Here is a 20,876-nt window from a genome sequence, read left to right as displayed (position 1 = left end):
CCTGATTAGCATCAATTTGGGGTCTGTCTCAGTCCATTTTATCTAAAAAGACACAAATAAAATAGTGTCTTAAATTTACATTAGCATATTGTCTGTCCTCAAATATTAACATTTCAGATTTTCAGTACAATATAAAAAAAAGATAAGTTTCACTGCTACTAATATTTTACATTTGTCACATTGCTGTGCATATAAAATAAATGGTAGGTTAGTATGGAATCAGTGTTGATTAGTTTATGCATTTGTGTTGATTATTTATTCATACACCTGTAAACCCACTGCGAGGCCCTGCCCTTTTAAATAAACACACTTATAGTTAAATTGGAAAAGCCCGTGATGACCACACTTTGTGAGTTGTGTTATTTGGGACAACCATTAGGCGCTAATTATGAAAATGTTGAACTTTTGTAGTGAGATAGGTGCCTATAGTCAACATATAATCATGGCTGTTGTATAAGGGAACAACAGTCGTGATTCATGTATGAAAACTGTAACTTTGAGTTATTAAGCAAAATGCTAAGATATATAAATCTAAAGATTACATTTAGGATGATAAGAAATGTTTTTTTAATCTAAAATTTACATTACAGTATTGTTAACTGTACCTTTTTAGTAGGTAGTTATTTACATTTCATATAATTTGTGTATAAAAATGGTAGATTTATATGCTTTCCCTCTGCAAACAGATTAGGGATAAATTAGGGAAAACGTATTCCTTAGAAATGTATTGGTAATACATTTTTATTAGTTATTAGTTACACCTGTGCTTTTCCTGCCACAATAAGTACATTCTGGTGTTGTCTGCCAGACTGATCAGCATAGGTCATTTCTACTAGAAGATTAAGTCCCAATAAAACACCACTACAAACAGTTCTTGGTTTACTTAGACATCATTCTTGGCTTGTATTTGCTAGTTTCATGGTATGTTCAATTAATTGTTTGAACACTTGCAGTTTAACCACAGTATGCCGTTTGCAGATATCTTCTGGTGCTAATGTAATGAGTTTTCTCCTCTATGGTTTTCTCTCAGTCAAATAAGAAACTTTTGGACCACAAATTAGTATTTTTAAGTGAATAAATATGTTTACGCTGCAGTCTACACAATAAGAGAATTACAATTACTGTTCTTATTTTCATTGCTGCCTTACAGAAACTTAGCAGTATGTATGTTACTCTATTTTCAACATACATATAACTAATCATTGACAGTGTCGTCTATAGGTGGGATTTGAAATAGCAGGCATTAATCTCTCCTAAACATCAGTTACTGTTAACAAGGTTCGAGTCATTTCTTTCATGCTGACAGCAGATGTATGATATGACTCTTCTAATCACAAACTGAGCATCCTGTGTTGGATGAAGTAATGAGATGAAAGTTCTATTTTGCACTTTTTAAAAAATGGGTGAATCCCATCAGGGTGAGGAGGTGCCAGTGGGGAGAGAAAAGAAGAGGGACTCAGGCTGTGATCTGTCTGGGTAATCGAGCCATAGGTTACACAGAGTTGAACATCTGGTTTGAAAGACGGCAGAGATAGAGCTACTCATCCCTGACTGCAAGAGAGGAGCATGAGAGAAAGAGACTGACAGAAAGAGAGGGGAGGGGGCAGGCAGACAATGACTGAATATTCTTCGCAAATTGTGTCAAAAAGCCTAAAAGCCTAGCCTGCAGCCTAAAGCTGCTAGTACTGCCAATCCCATTGAGAACCAACAGCACATTCTGTTGTATTCTGTTTTTGAGCTACTTTTATCAAATTCTTTCATTTGCTGGTCCAACAAAAGAAAACAATGTCTGTCCATTTAAACTGTGAGATGCCCAGCAGCCACTCCCAGCTCACAAATTCACAGAAGCTGATTTCATCTTCATGGCAGAAAAGAGCGAACGGCTGATGTAAATGACTGGCTGGTGAAGAAATATGAATATCTAGCAAACCAGAGAGCCTGATATTTTTATCTGCATTTGTTTTATCACTTCCAGTATTTACTTTTGTGCATTGATGGAAGGAAGCCAGTACAGCGGAGCTGAGTATTACCAAGAGATTCAGTGCATGAATGACTGGCACCTGCATTACAACAGTGAGTTGTTACTGTACAGTGTTTCACAGCTTCAACAGAGTCAAACTGCTAGTCAACATTGTTTTTTTGTTGTTTTTTTTAAAACCATGACCATTATCATCCCCTAACCTTAAAAAATTAGTAATTTTAACCCAAACCCAAGTCTTTCCCTAATCTTAATAAAGTACTTATTTTAATCCAAACCATGATCTCTCCCTAAACCACATGACCAAATTATCTCCATAGAGTTGTCCCATCATAAAACTATTCAACAGTGATTTGTAACGGTTTTTTGCAAGGTACAAACAAATTATCATGACAAATATTTTGTCATTTAATTTTGGAGGGCTAGTTGGGAATTATTATAATATTGACATTGCTTTGATTATTTTAGTGTTGGTCATGACAGTACTTTCCAGTATCGTGCATTGCTGTATAGCAACTTGGCCCAAACCTGATTATTTTGACTCTAAATTTGTATTTTATTTCTATGTTTCTAAACAAGTACTTAAAATGCTTCGTAATTTTCAGTGAAAGGGTGTTTGTACAAATATGTTTAAATCTCTTGGTAGTAAAGTCCTTTTAGATTGTGTAGTTCTGATAATAAAATTCCCTTTATTCACCCAGTCATATTCACCACCTCTACCACCTATGTCAGTCCCTTAAACTCCAAGGTAGGTAACATGGCAACACTTAATTCTATCGGGAGCCTTTTCAGCTTGTAGTTGGCTGGATGGAAGACATATTTTAGACATTGATATTAGAGGTGAAATACAGAAAATGAGCAAGTGTGAAACATTTTTCAGTGAAGGGGTAGTTACTCATTGAGGGAAGGTTACAGAGAGAGAAACAAAGTTGGAGAGCAGTGGAGAAAGGTGTAAGTGACAAAGAGGTAGAGAGTACCATGTTGTGCTGTATCTACCCAGAACAAGATCCAGATTTAGTCTGTTTTGACACTTAAGACATCTAACAAATATGATCACAATTTGTCAATGTCAGTTAAACTGATGTTCATGATGCACATTTGCTTTTACTACCTCTTGTTTCCCCTCGCTCATAAACAGTGTATTTATGCCGGAGTCACCTTCTCCAGGTTTAGAGTTTCTATATTAATTAGATTTATTGTTTAGGGATTCACAACTTGCATGTAGTCTTTTGGATCAGAGGAATGCATTGATGAGAGTAAAAAAAAAAAATGCAGTGTAGGGGAAACTGCATCAGTGGGAACACTTGGCTATGACATAGCAGCAAGAAGTGATAGTGGATGAAAGAACAGATGGGTGAGTGAAGATGGGAGTTCATAAGTGGGTGAGGTAAACAGGAACAACTAGCATTGCACCTAGGTTAAAAGTCGAGAAAATCAACTATCCTAATAAGCAGCAATAGCTACGGCTCCAGGATGTACTGTTGTCTTGCATATACTTTTGGATAACAGTATTTTGTACATGTAAAAAAGGGGAAAAGAAAAAGCACATGAGGATGAAGATACATACAGTGCACAGTACAGTACTCATTTCATTTACATGTTAAAGCAGCATTATTTTATTTTTCTAGCCACTTGGGTGAGGTAGAATAAACTGTAAGCACAACATTAACATTATCGCCTTATAAAGTTGTTGGAAACATTTTAGCTCTGTTTTGGTCACTCCTGAGGAAACTATATGGATCTTTAATGCTGCACTGTGTTCATCAGCTAGTCACTAACTTTACTGTACAGCACTTTAGCGTACAGCAGGTTTTTAGAACATTTTTGCTGAAAACTGCTGCTGGAAGCAAATTTGGTGAGAGTGGAATAGCAGGCTGAAAAACCAAAACAACGAGCTAAAAGGAGCTAAAATGCTACATAGAGCTAAGGGAAACTGCAGAGTTGGGCGATGCAGATCCTTCACAATGAGCAACACCTTTCACATTACACATATTTATTTGATCCATTGTTAGTATAAAAATATTGATTAGTGTAGCTTGAAGTAAAGCTAACTAGCTAACTTCACACTTAAATTAAAAAAACAACAGTAAGACAGAAGTATTGGATTATTTTTCTATTCAAAATCCAAAATCATTTTCTCTCAAGTGACACCTGAGCATAAATAACAACTTGGATATTTTAAACTAGAACCTATATTGTCTGATTTGATAATGACAAGATGCATCCTTATTATTATTATTAGTTTATGGCTTCAGTTGTGTTTACAATATTTAGTTTTATGATGTATTTTTGTGTATCTGATGTTTCATTGTCTGGACATGAGGAGATTGTTTGTCTACCAATGTGCTAAATGTAAATCCAATGCCACACACTGTTTATTGCATGACAGCATTGAGATACCGCGCCAAGACCCTGTCTAATGCGCTCCAGGCAGTGTGGTTTTGATGCGTTTTCTGACCCTCCGGATCACCCCAGCCCCCTCCACTGCTGTTGAGAGTTTTCCTGATTTACAAGTAAGGCACTGGAGAAAGGGATAGAGATCGTTGTACTAGAACAAGGGCACCGAGCCAAAGAGAGCATGGTGGTTTTACCAGTGGAAAGGGGGATAGTGGGGGATGGCAGGGAGTGACAGAGAGGAAGAGAGAGAAGGATCAGTGTACTGGGAGAGGGGGAGGAGATGGCAGGGAGTCAGAGGGAGAAAGAGAGTTGTACTTGGAGAGGGGGAGTGGATGGCATGGAGTGAAAGGCAGGTTTCCAGGCCAGACTTGAGCTGCAGGAAATTATTTATGAGCCTGAACAAGATGATGCTTCTGCTGCCTATGATGAAAAATCTGTGTGTGTGTGTGTGTGTGTGTGTGTGTGTGTGTGTGTGTGTGTGTGTGTGTGTGTGTGTGTGTGTGTGTGTGCAGCAGAAATGATGTGTGAACAGTATTACAGTGATAGAAGCCAGGGGGCAGAAGGTAGAAATCCCCCGAACACACACACACACACACACACACACACACAGAGACACAGAGCAGTGGTGAGCCTATTAATGATTTATCACTATCTTCCACAAAGGAGAGGAGAACAGAGGGGGACTCTCTAAGACAGTCATCATGGGTCCTACCCTTGTGTCTCTAACATAAGATGACCACTCCACGTGCACACACACACACACACACACACACACACACACACACACACACACACACACACACACGGTCCCAGTGCAAGCTGTTGTATAATGTCGTAGTCATATACAGTTACTGTGTTGTACTGATTAGAACATTATCAAAAAATAAGAATGCTGTTGTCTTTATGCACAGAAAAACGGGAGGAAGATGATAACTAATAAAACTGTGTGTCTGTCTCTCTGTTTTTCCTGTTTTTCCTTCTGTATTGGCCTCCCCTTTTTTTGGTCAGATTGTCTTTCCGTACTGCCTTTTGTCTCTGTTTAGAATATGTCTTTCTCTCTTTACCTGTCTGTATGTCTGTTTCTTTATGTCTGTCTGCTTGTTTTCTTGTTAGTTTACAACTGCTTGTCTGTCCTCTTTCTCATCTCTCTACTTGTTGCTCTTTCTGCTATTTTCTCCACGTCTCTTCTTCTTCCCTCACGCCTCACTGTCTGTATGTAGGCCTCTTAATCAGACAGTCTGTCTCCGTCTTTCTTTGTGGATATTAGTGGTGTTAGATGTGCTTGTCTGAGGCTGATAGATGGTGTCTGTGTGGCTGCCATAGGGGCTCATTCAAAACCAGGTGCACGGGCTTCTAAAGGACTGTAATTACAGAGGGAAACCACATCAGACATGTGAACACGTGCATCGGTGCACACACAGGCATACACACAAATCCTGCATCAAGTCATGTGATGTAGTTTTGCTGTGATGTGTATCTCTTTCTACTTGAGACTCAGAGGCCAGGTGCAAACATGTTGGGATATAAAACTAATCTACTGATCGACACTTGAAGGCAGGATTTTATTGTTCCATATCTGCCTAGCCTTTTAACGCTTTTCATCTGAAAACAGAGGTTTTCCCAACTTTTTTAGCCAGAGGTTCAAAGTGCGTAAATCTTATCCGTCAGCCGTGAGCTGTAGAAAAGGGAGATTTTTTTATTTAACCCAGTCACCAGTAAGCCAGTTAGTCCTGTTTAAACCTGACGAAAAAGATGGAAATTCTGTTTAAATTATTATTATTTTTTTTTTTGTTTTGCAATTGCCAAATTCAAATTCAGGAAACCTGAAATAAAAAAATGCATGTTTTGCCGGAAGTATTTTATCTGTCTTTAATGGTCTTTAATTAGGATAAGTATACTCAAAAATCAGGGCTGGATGTTTGAAGCGAGGATGAATGAGACTGGACATGTCATTTAATTAGATCTTCCCATGATACCTCCAGAAGACACAACTTAATGCTCTGAATCTACCTGTTAGTCCCTCACTGTTTTTTTTTTTATCTACACCAGTCATAGAGGAGGACATGCAGATTAGGAGAAGCTGTTACAGTATTTTTACAGTTAGTTACACACATTTCTCTGTACTGGGTTTACTTTTTCAGAACTTCTCACGCTGTTCTCTTAAACAACATGTAGCTCAGCCAACAGTTCATCTCTCCTCCAAAATGCGCTAAAGCAACCAAAACACTTCATCCACATCTCAGGATCAATTCTTGCATAACACTCACAACATTTGTCTCCCAACAAGAAAACTTTGTCACTCATGACACAGTGACTTAAAAAGCGCTAACAAGTAGAAGCATTACAACATGTATCACTATTGTCTTTGAATAAGCTCCAATTTAAATTTTTTTTTATATTTTTGCATAAACCAAGATTGCATTACAACAAGAACAATGGCACCTCATCACTTCATGGATTGTGCTACCCTACAGTATATGTACAGAAAGGAATCAGAAATGTTGCAATATGTGTCAGAAGGCCTTATTTTCCTAAAGTAAAGTAATTCCAGTATTGCAATACAAAATGAACATGTATAATTTCAAATCAAATTAAAGTAATTGGGAAAGCCTTTGCTAAAATTTGCCTTTAATTCTTTCAAAGTTGACTTTCTGGAGATGTGAGGTTTAAGTAGGACACTGAGTATAATATAATGAGTGTGTTTCTTAGATGAACTTGTTTCTCATACTGGGAGAAATTATAATGAGAATAACTTAGTCGCTCCTCTGTCTCCTGCTTTTCTCTCTCTGCATCATAATGATGGAGTTTCTCGCATGAGCTACTTGTTTCTCACCACATGTAAGGATATCTCTCTCACTCAATCTATCTCTCTTTCTCTTTCTCTTTCTCTCTGTCTCCCCCTCTCTCTCTTTCTCTGTGTAGTTCTTGGCAGGGCTACAGTCTATTAAACACATAGACAGTGGGTGCTCCCCCGTGGGCTCATTAGTGAACTGGCCCGCACGGCCTGGGGAATGCTGGAACAGACCATTCTGCTGGTTCCCAGAGGGGTGCCAGAGGATTCATTATGTTGTCGTGCTACGTAGTCCCTTGGTGTTGAATACTCAATGTGATGGCCTATATTGGATTAATAGGTTGGTTATTTAAGCTATCAGTTATGATTAGAGTTCCCATGTGGTTGGGTAGGATAGCTCTAATTTCCACAAAATGTTAAATAACCTTGGATCACAGCCTGACCATGGATATATTGTTAAATGTCAGAAGTACATAGGCATCCACAGCAGAATCAAGATTTTTTTCAACAGTAAAAGGTTCATTTTGTTTTAGACATAAGATTTCTGCAGGACAGTAGCAATATTCTTGCTAGGGGGGAATGTTTTTGTGAAAACTTTAACGCCTGAAAGAAAACAGTGGCTGTAGTCAGCTTGAATTCATGTCTGTTATAAAAGATTGCAATGGTGACAAGTTTTCATGGAGGTAAAAGTCTATAAAAAGCATCTATTGAAACTTTTCAAACCATTCCTGAAGCATAATCTACATAATCCACATCTGATGCCCATCTATATATCCAGTATATTGCAAAAAGTGTTGGAGCTTCTGAGGAGCAGAATAACAAGAAACACAAAGTGTATTAAGCCATATTATGCCAAAAACAATGATTGTTTGAAACATACTGAGCACACAGATGGACGGCACCATTGGGTTCCACTATAAATGGCATGAATTCAAGCTGACTACAGCTGCAGTTGTTTGAGAAGGAACAAACTGAAACTAACAGCTACCAAAACAAACTAACAGCCACCTTTCAAACTTATAGAGAGTGAGCTTTATTTTAAAAACACTGATTTTGAGCGTCACTTCAATTGGTAGATTTTGGCTTGATTTAAGTCTCTCACGTCTTAAATGTTGTACACTGCATATATACGCAAATGTGTGGATAGTCAGTGCAGTTTTGTGTGAAATAAGCAACAATTTAGTGTAATAATGACATTATCTGTCACTTGCACCACTTCTTAGAATTACCATGATAAAATGCCATGGTGAAATTATTTTTATAGCTGTTATTACGAACCTTTACAACTAAATATAGTTAACTTTATGAATAGGCTCTATTGTATCTCATATCTAGGGAGAGTAGTGTTTAAGTGATGTAACACAGTGAAACACATTAATAACCTGACAGAGACAGTCACTTCTGTTCTACTTCCTGTCTTTCTCCACAATGACTTTCTTGGAAAAACTCATTTCCTCAGCCGCAGAGATTTTATTAGCCTGGCCCCATTGTCTGAACACAAACAACTCTTCTCTACTCAGGCAAAGGTGTGTGGGCACATACAGTATACTCATAAGCATTCACACACAAACACTTGCACGCTAACTCATACTCAAACATGTACACACACGCTCACAACCTTTCTTCTCTTTTTGTGTGGAGGTGATGTTGGGAGCTAATCTAATTGTCAGTTTGTGATTGCGTTAGTTCTTTGTAGTTCTTTGTTCATTTCTGCCTTTTGCCGTATGACATTTTTTCAGTAATAGAGTTTTGAGTTTGTCACTTAACAATGAAACTGAAAATGTGTTGCTCACAATGGCATTACATCTTATACAAGGAACAAATAATATTTCGACATAGAGCGTTATGATGTGCTCCGTTATTAGGATACATGTGCACATTCACACACCAGTCTGAAATCTTAACATATATTAGTACAAATACAAATATAGACGCCCATCACTTGGATCTTCTCGTTTTTCGTATTTGTTCTGTCCCTGTGGGTACACCCTAAAGGCTTTACAGCACATACTTATGTACAACAGTACCATCTCTCTGAATGTTTCTCGATGCATGTTTCTCTGTGTTTCTGCTTGGTATTCTCTGTCCTTGTACATTTAAAGACTGTGCAAAGGAGGCAGGTGTCATAGTGTTTATGTTTAGTACTTTGGATTCAAACTGGATTTGATAGGATTTTTTTTACTAACTCATGGTCCCATATCCTCTTGCAGGATGGTTCTTTAATGGACTCTATAAATATTTGTTGGACCAGGAAAATAGAGAATCAATTTTCAAATAGTTTGATTATTTTTGTAACAAAATGTCTGTGAGTACATGGACGGTGTCCTTGTTGTATTATATTGTTATAGCTGTAGTCGGTACAATCTTATCTGAATGGACTATATCACTACCATAGCCATATGTATAGTGTAATGTGGTGAGACACTACAAATGGTTCATTTATTTGAGAGATGCTCTTTCTCTGCTATTGAGAAATGTCTGCAAGAAATCTTTTCCAGATCTAGTTGTCAATCACAACTTAAATCGCCTGGTTAGTCATTGCACCACAGCAAATATAAATGATTCAAAGGTGTTTGTTTGTCTTACAGGATGATTCAATAGTTCATCATATGGCTGCAAAAGCCATCGAGAACATCTCTGCCACTGTCTCTGGCCCCTCCCACCCCCTGGTTACCACAGAGATAGGCTCCGCCCTGTGGTACCAGTTCACTCACTCCACTGTGGAGGCTGTCAGAGTCGCTGCCATCTCTGTAAGTTTACATGCATCAAGCCACACACGTATACAGACGCATATGCACACACTACCATCTCTGTCGGTCCTACAAACACAGACATCAAACACACACGTAGACTGTGTCTGAATTCACTCTGTATTTACTATATAGTGCACTGCATTTACCCTATGCCATTTTATTTGAGTGTCTGAATGCTGAATGTGTAAATGTATCCACTATTAGGTGCCCTCAAAAATGCCACAATGGAACAAAAAACTAGTAGCATCCATGGCATGTATGCTACATTCTGCTAATAATCCCACAATGCAATGCTCCACATTTTACAAGTGCAGAAATGACCACTGTGCGACTCTACAACTGATGGTGATGATGTAAAATGATGATTGCTTGTTACGATTGAGTAAACTATTTAGTGTCTGTTATATAGGGAGTAGTGAATGAGTGAATAAGAGAGTGATTTTGGACACAGCCTTAGGCAGCCAAAACATGGCGGTTAACTTAAGTAGTTGCAGTGGGTGGTATTACGAATGCATTTGTAGATCATTTGTCACTCCATGTTTATCCCATTGTATACTTGCTCCTTTTTTAATGCACTAACAGCCTAACAGGGACTTCAAGTGCAAGATGACAGTATGAGGGAATAGGAACATACAGTCACTGATGATATATCTTTACCATGTTAACTTTGCATTTCTTTTTATCACAGTGTGGTCATGTATGTGTTTATCTGTCTGTCTCTATCGTCCCCAGTCTCTTTCTAGGTTAACCCAGGTGGTCCCAGCAGTCTTCTTGGCAGTGATTGACACATGTGGCCCTGCGGCCATCTTAGAGGGTGTGGGTGGAGCAGGGGCCAGGGTCCAGCAGCACCTGCTCACTGCTATGGCCACTGCCTTAGTCAATTCACGCATACAAACGCACCGCATCACACAGAACAGGGTACGTGTATACTCTCATACATATATACAGATTACATATCAACTGGCCCAAGAAACCCAGATACGTACAAACAACTATATTGTTTTAATCTTGTATTTTATTGATATTTCTACAGGAAAAATCCAGAGATTTAGGTGGCAACATCACTACTGGATAGGGGGTTTGATTTTTTTAGAGAATTGTATGTGTGAATGTCACTTATAATGAGGTTTTTACACAAGGACTAAGGGATGAAAACACTAAATAACAACGCAACACGAGGAACAAACAAAACTGGCTTCAAATTCTAAAAATCTTCACTTTGTGCTTTCTCTCTCTTTGTCTCTCTGTCTGTCTCTCTCTCTTCTGTACAGTTCATGAACTGATGCTGAACTGTGCACGAACTAATTTGTCAGAAATTACTTATTTAATTTTTTATAAGACAGCCCATCTAGTGTGTATGTGAAGTGCTAATCTTGGTATGGCAGAGGGGATAAAATTGATTTGAAGGTTTTTAACTTGGAGTCTAGCATTGGTAATTGACTCTGAACTGAATTTATTTGCATTGAGCATTTCCAATTTAACACCAGAATACAAACTTAGTACTTCAACTCTGCTCTAATTATACACTGATATGCATTCATCCCCCCCCCCCCCTTTGCATCTCCCCCTCTCTCTCTCCCCTGGCACAAAGACAGACAGTCCAAGAGTTTGTTTAGACAGAACTCTGTCTGTTAGTGTGTGTGTGTGTTTGTGTGCATGCATGTGAGAGAAAGACTGTGTGAGTGCGTGTATACGCTCATGCACATACACTAATTTGTAGAGTGTGTCAGTATCTGGGCTAATTGGCTGAATGAACGTGCTGCAGCCTTCTACTTTAGCAAAGCATTATGGGTAGTAGGGAGGGACTTATCAGCAAGGCACACACTACTGGGCTTTGAAATTAATTAACTTGGTGCTTTGCCCCATAAACACGAATGCATGCACATTCTCTCACATTAGCTCACACACACACACACACACATACACACAAACACACACACACACACACTCACACACATAGTCAGTAGTGTATGGTGTTGGTGATAATGATAATGGTAATGAATGTTGGCCAGTCAAATTTTTTCCAACCAGTTACTGCTGCTGAGTTTGTGCTGAGTGAGTGGATGTCTACAGTAGCTTTAGGCATAAAAGTTTGTGTGCGTGTGTGTGTGTGTGCGTGCGTGCGTGTGTGCATATGCATATTGTGTGATAATGTGGCGTCTGAGCTGATTAAGTTTTAGCCTGGTAGTTGACGCATTTTGAGTAAATTATTTTTTGAACACCTTAAGGAAAATGTTAAATTGAATATTTTCTTATTTCTTTGCACACATTATTTTGACATGTTGCAGTGATATTTTTTGATTTGTGTGCTAAACATTGCAAAAAATCTAATCTATATATTTTTTTCACTGTAACATAAACTCAGTATATAGCAGTGTGTACAGGTTTACTTCAACCTTTTTAATTTAATTTTGAATTATCATGTGTTACTTTGCCATATTAATAGAAAAGCCTGTTCCATATAGCTAACTTGTATTTGAATTGCAAAGCAAATCTTGGACTGTACAACAGCAGCAACATGCACAACCTATATCTTAAAGACTTTTACTTTATTCATCTATGTGTTTGTGTTTTCTAGGATTTGGTGTTGAAGGTGCTGCGCTGTCTAGAGACTCCATCCACAGTAACCAGAGCCAAAGCATTACTGCTACTATTGCTACTGATACAGGACAACACACACACGCTGCTATTCTGCTGTCAACACAGGTAAATATACACTCACCCATACACATGCACTCACACACAGACAAGTGTGGTCGCTCCACTGTTAATGTTAATGCCGAATTATGTGTCTGTGTAGATCACCACAAGAGCATATAAATGGAAAGTGGAGTCTTCTTGAAATTGCTCCCAACCAGATTATTATATATAAATAAATTTGTTTTATCTGACTGACTGAGCAACAGCTAAAAAGTAGCTCACATTTAGTCACTTACTGTGACCAAGAATGGTTGTATGAAAGTTGACCCATCTCATTTGTGTGAGATATACAGAGATTCATATACAGCTCTTAGAGTTAGCTGAACTGAGTTTAAAACACTGTGAGAAGACAAACAATAAGTTTTGGCTTTAACTGTGTGCTCTTCAGTAGAAAGTAACACTCTGTGTGACCCCAAGCAGCAAAGAAGCAGCTCTGGAACAGATAATAAATCAGATGTGATAAAACAGACTAGAGATCAGTGGTTAACTATGGAATATGCTGCAAGTTTCAACTATAATTTCCTTTTATTCATTAAAGAGTTATTAACTGTGCTGTAACACAGTAATACCTCATGGATCCTGCTTGAGGGTGATGTGTCTGTTTAAAAGTTTTCTCACCACACAACATAGTGCACCCTCCTACTGACTGACTGTACTGAGATTTGGACCAATCAAGCTTACTCATAACTCCACTCAGTCTGTCAGACCACTGGCTAATTAGTTTCTCTGGAATGTAGCTGCCCATGTTCACACATAGGCAGAACTGTCGGAGAACAAACAAGAAGCATTTGTGAATTCCATTTCAGGGTGGGATTTCCATTTAATTATTTAGCTGTAGCTTTCAGAGTGTGCTCATACCCAGCTACACCATAGTTCAAACTACATTCCCTCTTCACTATACAGTGTGGAGGGGCAAATCCAAAACTGTGCTCTAAATTTGTTTGGAATGTAATATTGTTCACTGAAAAGACATCGACCACCACTACCACTCTACATGGTTATATAGTAATTGTATTATATATAGTAATTATACAATGTCTGCAGTGCCAAGCCAATACCAAACAGCCGGTGGTGCTGCCTGCTGGTCCAAGAGTTGTTCTAGATGGTTATCTGTGTTTTATTGATTGCTGGGGAGAGGAGATAGCACACATTCAATTCAAGAGAAAAATGGAAACATAACATTACAGAAGGTGAAGGTAGTGTGCAGTACAAGACCACGACCACAGTACGTCCAAGACTTGTTTGCTTGTGAAAGCCTCTTGTGTCCACACTAGAGTTTTCAGGTTGTTTTCATTTTAAAATCTTTGTCCACACTTAAAAGGCAGAACAGCAGAGAAAATACTTCAACTCTTCATTGTCCTCCTCTTTCAGTTGGCAAACTAGATAAGTTTGCACCATAGCCAGCATCTGAGTGAGCCAAGGCAAGTTTATTTGTATAGCACATTTCATAAAAAAAAACATTAAAATGCTAATTTTGAATTAAAAAGTCAAGAACAGAGACATAGATACACGCTAAGTAATAGACAAGAAGTACAGATTACAGTGCTTTCAAAGTTGCCCTAAATGCAACAAAGGAAATCAAATTGCAGTAGAGAAACCAATCAATCAAAGGCACAGTTTTAACAGTTTTTACGTTGGATTGTAGCTAAAAGCCACCACACTCTGTTTGGTTCTGACTGACTGGGTTTATATTCTTCAAGGAGATCAGAAATATATTTTTATATAAATTTTAATTAGATAAACTACTATATCAACTAGCAACAGCACTTTCAAATCTACACTATAAATAACTGTCAGCCAGCATAAAGATTTAAGAACTGGAGTCTGTTTTGGTTATCAAATAATTGAACAAGCATAAAATTGTGATTTGATCGCATGTCATAAATATTACCTGTGAACAGGGTAATCAGTATTTTCTGCACTGTTGCATCGCTGAACATAAGCAGAGGTTAATTACACTTGGACTGTATGATCAGACATTTAAAATGAATAATCACAGAGAGAGTCAGAGGCAATAGAAAGTTGACCTTTTAACTGTACTGCCACACAGCAGCTGTTAATGTTCGAGCGGGCTTACATTATTGTTTTTCAAAAGTCTGATCTCCCCTGTCCACCCTGAAATGCAAGACTGGCAGACTTATTCACTCTGGAGGGCATTTGAGAAGAGCTTTAGGTTAAGGTGTGGAAAAACAGCAGCTTAATGAAGACAGAAAGCCACAACCAGAGAGCAAAAACTCAAGTTTCACATTTAACTGGCTTAGTGTAGACATGTTATACAATAAACTGAATTAAAGATTTATTGGATCATTAAGCCAGCAAAATTGGTCAAGCATGCTTTTGTGGAGTGATTTATTTAGCAGACGTTTCCCATTCTGATACAAGTACTCCAAGATATTCAACACAGTTATCTGTTATTTAAAGCAAACTGCTTTGAGATTGGAGGCTTCCTTCATAAAAATGCTGCCTGAGGTTGTTGGCAAGGCAGTTGTACTCTGCGTAACCTCTGCGTTAACTAGTATTGCAGCCGTGGGAATGATAATATAAATGTATGTACCCTGGACATTCAGTTTGTACTGCTGTATGTTGTAACTTTATTGGAACTTCAAATGGTTCATTAGCTGGTTGTCCTGTGTTTCACCCCACACTAACTTGCAATGCAGCTGTGAATGTGCATAGCCCATATGATGAGATGCATATGCATGATATATTTATACACAGCCAGTTCCCCTGGTAATTTATGACCAGTTGGTATTTCAGTTTGAAAAAGATGCCCTAGATTACTGACAGATGGATCCTTATAACTGTCTCTTCTTGCTGTCTCTTCTCTCTCTCTCTCTCTCCCTTTCTCTTTTCTCTCGTTAAGTTTTTCTTTTTTATTGAACTGCCTCTCTCTTGCTCTCTCCTCTCTTTCTCTCTCTCAGTCTCAGACTTTCTCCATTATCTCTCTGATGTTTTACACATGTGAATTGCCAAATTGACTTTTCCATTAAAGAGTAAGGTTAAGGTTATTTGGAGTTAGGTTTGTTGATACAATCAATGATTCAGATTTTTCATGATTGTTTTTATTCACCAAAAATTTTGCCAATTACATTTGACTCAAATAACCACAAAACATCTCCTTGGCAGTGTCTTAGGAACTCTCCTGCTTCAGCATCAATGTGGTTTTATATTTTGCCAAGAAATACAAATTATTTAATGTATTAATTGATTTAAGTTTAATCATAAGCTGTGTCCCTATTCCATACTACTCAATAATTAGAATTGTAGTTTGTTCATACTTAAAACAAAAAGTGAGTATATTCAAAGATGTCATTATTCATAATAAATTCACTTGCCTTTTGAGTGTGGCGTTGATGGACTCTATTATCCCATAATGCAACACACAAAGGAAATAAGGGAGCTTAGCACTCAGCTGGAAATAACTAAGACAAATATGCGGTGAGACAGTTTCAGAAATATCTTGGAAAACAAAAATGGGGAATGAGAACGGGAAAACATTTTGTTTCTAAATTTTAAATTGGCCATAGCCATCTGTCTGTGCATGTCTTTTGTCATTTTATGTTACAGTAAATGACTTTCTTGTCCACTAACTGCCTAAAAACTATACTATAAATAATAGTACATACTGTGTACAAATCATAGTATTTTTGTGTCATAAGGTACTGCGACACAGAATTAGTCTCCAGCAGTAAATGGAAATGAAGCAGCATGATACCTCATGCCAGAGCGTCATATCTCATATTGTAACGACTTTGCTTTGTTATATTTAGTTATGAGAATAACTGAATTCATGGAAGTCTGAAAACAACCTCCTTTTACACATGACTCCAAAACAGAATTAAGATGTTTTTATTTCTCACCTTCTCTTCTCTTTTCCTCTGCCTATTTGTCTCTCTCTTAAACACACACGCACACACACACACACACACACACACACACACACACACACACACACACACACACACACACACACACACACAAACACACATGCTTCACTTTCTCTCTATTTCTCTCCTCCTACTTGCTCTCCCTCTGTTCACTGTGTTAGAGCTGTCAGAGTTGACCTGCTTGTCTCTCTCCCACCGAGCACTCTGCATGATTCAACCACACACACACACACACACACACACGTCTTTTCCTCGGTCCTGCTCTCACCCAAGCACGTTGTGTTTAATTAGCTCCTCAGTGGCGTGAAAATATCTGTGTGTGAGTGCGTGTGTGTGTGTGCGTGTGTTTGTGTGTGTGTGCGTGTTCACGTGTGTGTTTTTGTCTGTATGAGATAAACTTGCACAAGTCTCACTAAGGAAGTGTCAAGATTGCCATTGGGAGTAGAGTGTGATGGCTTTCAACAGACGCAGTCATACATATGCGCGCACACGCATACATGGACACACACACAAACACACACACACACACATAGAGCATGCCACTTGTAGGTCAGTTGTGTTTGAGTGCTTTGTGAGTCTCCCACAGTGACTGACAGAGAGGTGGCAAGTTTATCTCTTTATTTAGCAATCTGGAAAAATGGCAGCAAGACTAACAGGAGAGCACACTAGCTGAAGTCTAGCAGGGAGACAAATGAGCAGGGAGACAGGAGCTGGCATATTGCCAGTTAGAGAGACAAACAGGTAAACAGCTACCTAGACAGATATACATATAGTGTAAAAAAATGCTGCAGTATAATTGAGGGTAGTGAGGTCATCAGATAATGCTGACTTTGGTTGTTGTTGAAGATGGATGTTTGCTTGAAGCAAATATAAACTGAAGAGTCACCCCAACAACAGAATTCATACAAGTTCTGTTCACTCATACCTGGATTGACAGGTGCTTTAAAACACAAGATACAACAACAACAACAGCTAAATCCTTACTTAATAATGTCTGATAGCATTAAAATGTTGACTTCAGTAATGATTTGTGAAACAGGCATATCAAGTACGACAGTTTTACAAACAAACTGCTCATTTAGCTAGCTAGCAGCATGGCTTTTAGGTTGGCAATGTTAATTTGTTGGTCAGTTGGACGGTCCGTTGGTGCACCACATTTTCCGGAACCGAAATATCTCAACAACTATTGGATGGATTACCATGAAGTTTTGTTTATACATTCATGGTTCCCTTTCATCTAGTGCCACCAGCAGGTCAAAGCTTCATTTATGTGAATTGTTGATTAGTTAGATCTTGGCAAAGTTGTTATTTATAATAATTTGAAACAGTAATTAAATGGTATATAGATAAATAAACCTAACTAGTAATTTGCAGGTGTGTCTTGATGGCCAAGCACAAGGTTATACTCAAAGTGAATTTTAATACAACATAACAATGGCCATGGTAATAATAGTGATAATGGTAATAATAATGATAATAATGATAATAATAATAATAATGATATAATTCAAGTAACAAAAGAAAATCCAGCAATTATAATGAAGGCTTCCCTGAACTGCACTGGACCCCAAATATTATAATAGTAGCTGTGCTGGATTTTGAATCACTGTAAACCTTGGCTGCTAATCTTTTATGCAACATTATGAGGAAAAATACTGAATTCATAATCCCCCACTCCCCCTGCACCATTGCCACTCTAAAGCTTAAAATCAATATTTGTTAACTAATATGACCTTTCTGCATCTCTCTGCATGTGTCTGCATTCATAATTGCTTATGCCCATGTGTGCATGGACACATATATGTGGGTGTGTTTGTGTATCAGTAATGAATATCAGTTAGCAGTGAAAACCTTTCCGCTCTGCTCTGAATTTGTGAATAGAATATTATTGATTACTGTTCAAGACATGCAGTCTGACAAGAATAAAAATGTTCTCAATCTCAAGGCCTGTCCGTCTGTCTATTTTCTTGGCCAACCTTCGTGCCTCTTTCTGCTTTATGCCTCCTGTCTAAATTGTATAGCTCATTGACTAGAAACATGCTTATGTCTGCATCATCATCTTTTATAGTTGTTTATATCACAGTGGGTGGGGGAGTATATACATTTATGCATCAGTATTTCTACATATAGAGTGGAAAAGTACATTTTTTTCTATTATGTGACATGCAATATGTGTGTGTGTCTGTTTCTGTCTAGACTTGTGATGTACCTGGAGAGAGACCTGCGCAAAGCTACTCCCCTTAGAGAGAACCCCAGTCAATCAAGATATCTGTCTCAGTGTGTGGACTTGCTGATTGTGTACCTGAGTAGCACTGCACCACTCATACTGGGTACAGAAACACAACCACAGACACATACCCAGACACATATAAACAAACAACTTTCCCTTCTTCTCTCCATATTTATATGAATTTGCAAATCAACTTAGTAGCTCAACATTCTTCTTTTTTTGTCGTTAAATGCAGATATTTTATGGTCTAGAACTATGCTGAATCACTGTCCTCTTGTCTCCGCTCCTCTTCCTCCCCCAGGGGATGTCTTATGTGCATTGAGAGGTGTGATTGGGAGGAGACACCCATCTACAGCTCAGAGCAGACAGCTTAAACACACTTTGCCTACTATGTCTGTAGTGTTGGCACTTCTTTCATCACAGGTAACTGGGGCCAAAAGGGAGCTTTCGTCATTGTTACATTTGAATGTTTTAGCATTATTGTCCGTAAGGTTATCCACATCCTTGGTCTCATAAATTACTAATACCGATCCCTGTCGTTCAGCACAGTATTGCCCATTTTGCCTCAAAAAGTAAATTCTTTAAATACGTGTCAGATTGATACACCTGGCTACAGTAAGAAGACTGTGAGACAATAATGTTATTTGTTGTTTTTTTTTCCTTACTTGTCTGTCTGTGTGACTCACATTCTGTCATCTCACAGGTCTTTAGATCTCAAATTGTAACAGAGGAGTTTCTGGCTCAAATTGGATTGCTGCTGGTGAGTAGTTGGTATTAGAGTATCATGTTTATATTTTTTTCTGTCTCCTCAAGAGAGCATTTTTTTTTACAAACTGAAGGCAAATAAATAACACAGTTTAGACTATGATGCAATAGTACATTTTGAATTTGAATTTATTAGACAAGTTAAAATATACAGTGATATCCCAACAACTTTAGGCTATTAGTCCATTAGGGTAACATAAAAAGCAGTACTCATTTTCGTTGTAGTCCTTAAATATTTAGGCAGGGAGGTAGACAGAAAAGTGTAACAGAAATACTAATTACAGAAATAATAATCTTGACAAGGGTTGCTGTAGTTTTTAATTGATATGTTCCCTCTTTCTTTCTCTCAGAATTACATCACCTCTGTAGAGTCCAACGAAACAAATCTGGCCAGCGGTGTGGGTGAGTTATTTTCTCAGTTACTACAATGTTTACACATGTTAAATGATTATCTATTATATGTCATTTTGGGACCAAACTTTGGTCATCATTTTTCATTCGATTAGGATTGGGTTTTTCTTCTTTGCATGATATTTTTCTGAATGTTCATCATTAATCTGCTATTTTCCCTTAGAACTGAATTTTTATAGTCAGTGTGTTCACCTGGTTAAATAACAACAAAGTGTCAAATAGAGTATGCTGTATCTGAAAAACTGTCAAACCCATATTCTAGCAAGTTTAGTTGTGAAGGATGCACTTCAACTCAAATGTCACCTTTGGATCATAACAAATATATACAGTATATTAATGCGGTAGATGAGGAGAGAGACAGATACACACACACACACAGCCTTGAAGAGACAGATGTTGGCTCGAATTTCAAATGTGTGTGCTTAAGGCAAGGAGTTCAGGGTCAGCCACAGTTCACTGCATCAGGTACAGTGCCTTGACATCCAGCTGACATCCAGCTGTCAGTGCCGGGATCAAATATGAAACTGTTCAGTTACTGGTTCGCCCGTCTACTTGTAAGCCCTGCTCTACGTTTATGGAGGAGATAATTCAGTAGAGCTGAATGATATGTGATTCCCCATTAGGTGCAGCAGTATGTGAGGAGATGATTAGGACAACTCTGTCCATTGTGGAAGTCCTGAGTCAGCACCATACTCTCATCACTCCACATCATAGTGCTGTAAGTATGCATGCAAGCAAATATACAACTGACTGAAATATGCCTGTCTGACTCACTGTCTGTCTAATCGATAATGTTTGCGTGTTTGAGGTGTAGAGAGCGGGCTTAGGTCAAGAATTATGTGTGTGTGCATGTGACTAGCTACCTGTCTTGACTGACTGTCTGCTGAGAGTTTAGTAAAGAAAATAGGACAGGTGTCGTGTGATATTCAGCAAATGTCAGTATTGTGCATTACCTCTGACAGGA

At 38.2% G+C, this 20,876-nt stretch overlaps 1 protein-coding gene across 7 annotated transcripts in view; it reads left to right on the top strand.

The window, feature by feature from the left end:
- The window catches only part of ulk4 (unc-51 like kinase 4), an 80,443-nt gene that overhangs the window by 22,991 nt on the left and 36,576 nt on the right, over window positions 1-20,876 (top strand). For all 7 annotated transcript variants that reach the window (XR_006098452.1, XR_006098451.1, XM_042424101.1 and 4 more), the window contains exons 20-27: window positions 9,755-9,916; window positions 10,652-10,837; window positions 12,498-12,625; window positions 18,703-18,836; window positions 19,038-19,159; window positions 19,440-19,496; window positions 19,852-19,903; window positions 20,536-20,630. Coding sequence is in view for 5 of the 7 variants with exons in the window: in XM_042424101.1 (XP_042280035.1) it covers window positions 9,755-9,916; window positions 10,652-10,837; window positions 12,498-12,625; window positions 18,703-18,836; window positions 19,038-19,159; window positions 19,440-19,496; window positions 19,852-19,903; window positions 20,536-20,630 (936 nt within the window). In the remaining 2 variants the exon portion in view is untranslated. The remainder of the gene's footprint in view (window positions 1-9,754; window positions 9,917-10,651; window positions 10,838-12,497; window positions 12,626-18,702; window positions 18,837-19,037; window positions 19,160-19,439; window positions 19,497-19,851; window positions 19,904-20,535; window positions 20,631-20,876) is intronic.

Source organism: Thunnus maccoyii, chromosome 10 (assembly GCF_910596095.1).
Source record: "Thunnus maccoyii chromosome 10, fThuMac1.1, whole genome shotgun sequence".
In the NCBI taxonomy this organism is placed as follows: domain Eukaryota; kingdom Metazoa; phylum Chordata; class Actinopteri; order Scombriformes; family Scombridae; genus Thunnus; species Thunnus maccoyii.
Note: the sequence above shows the minus strand (reverse complement) of the source record. Positions and strands in the feature narration are given on the sequence as shown.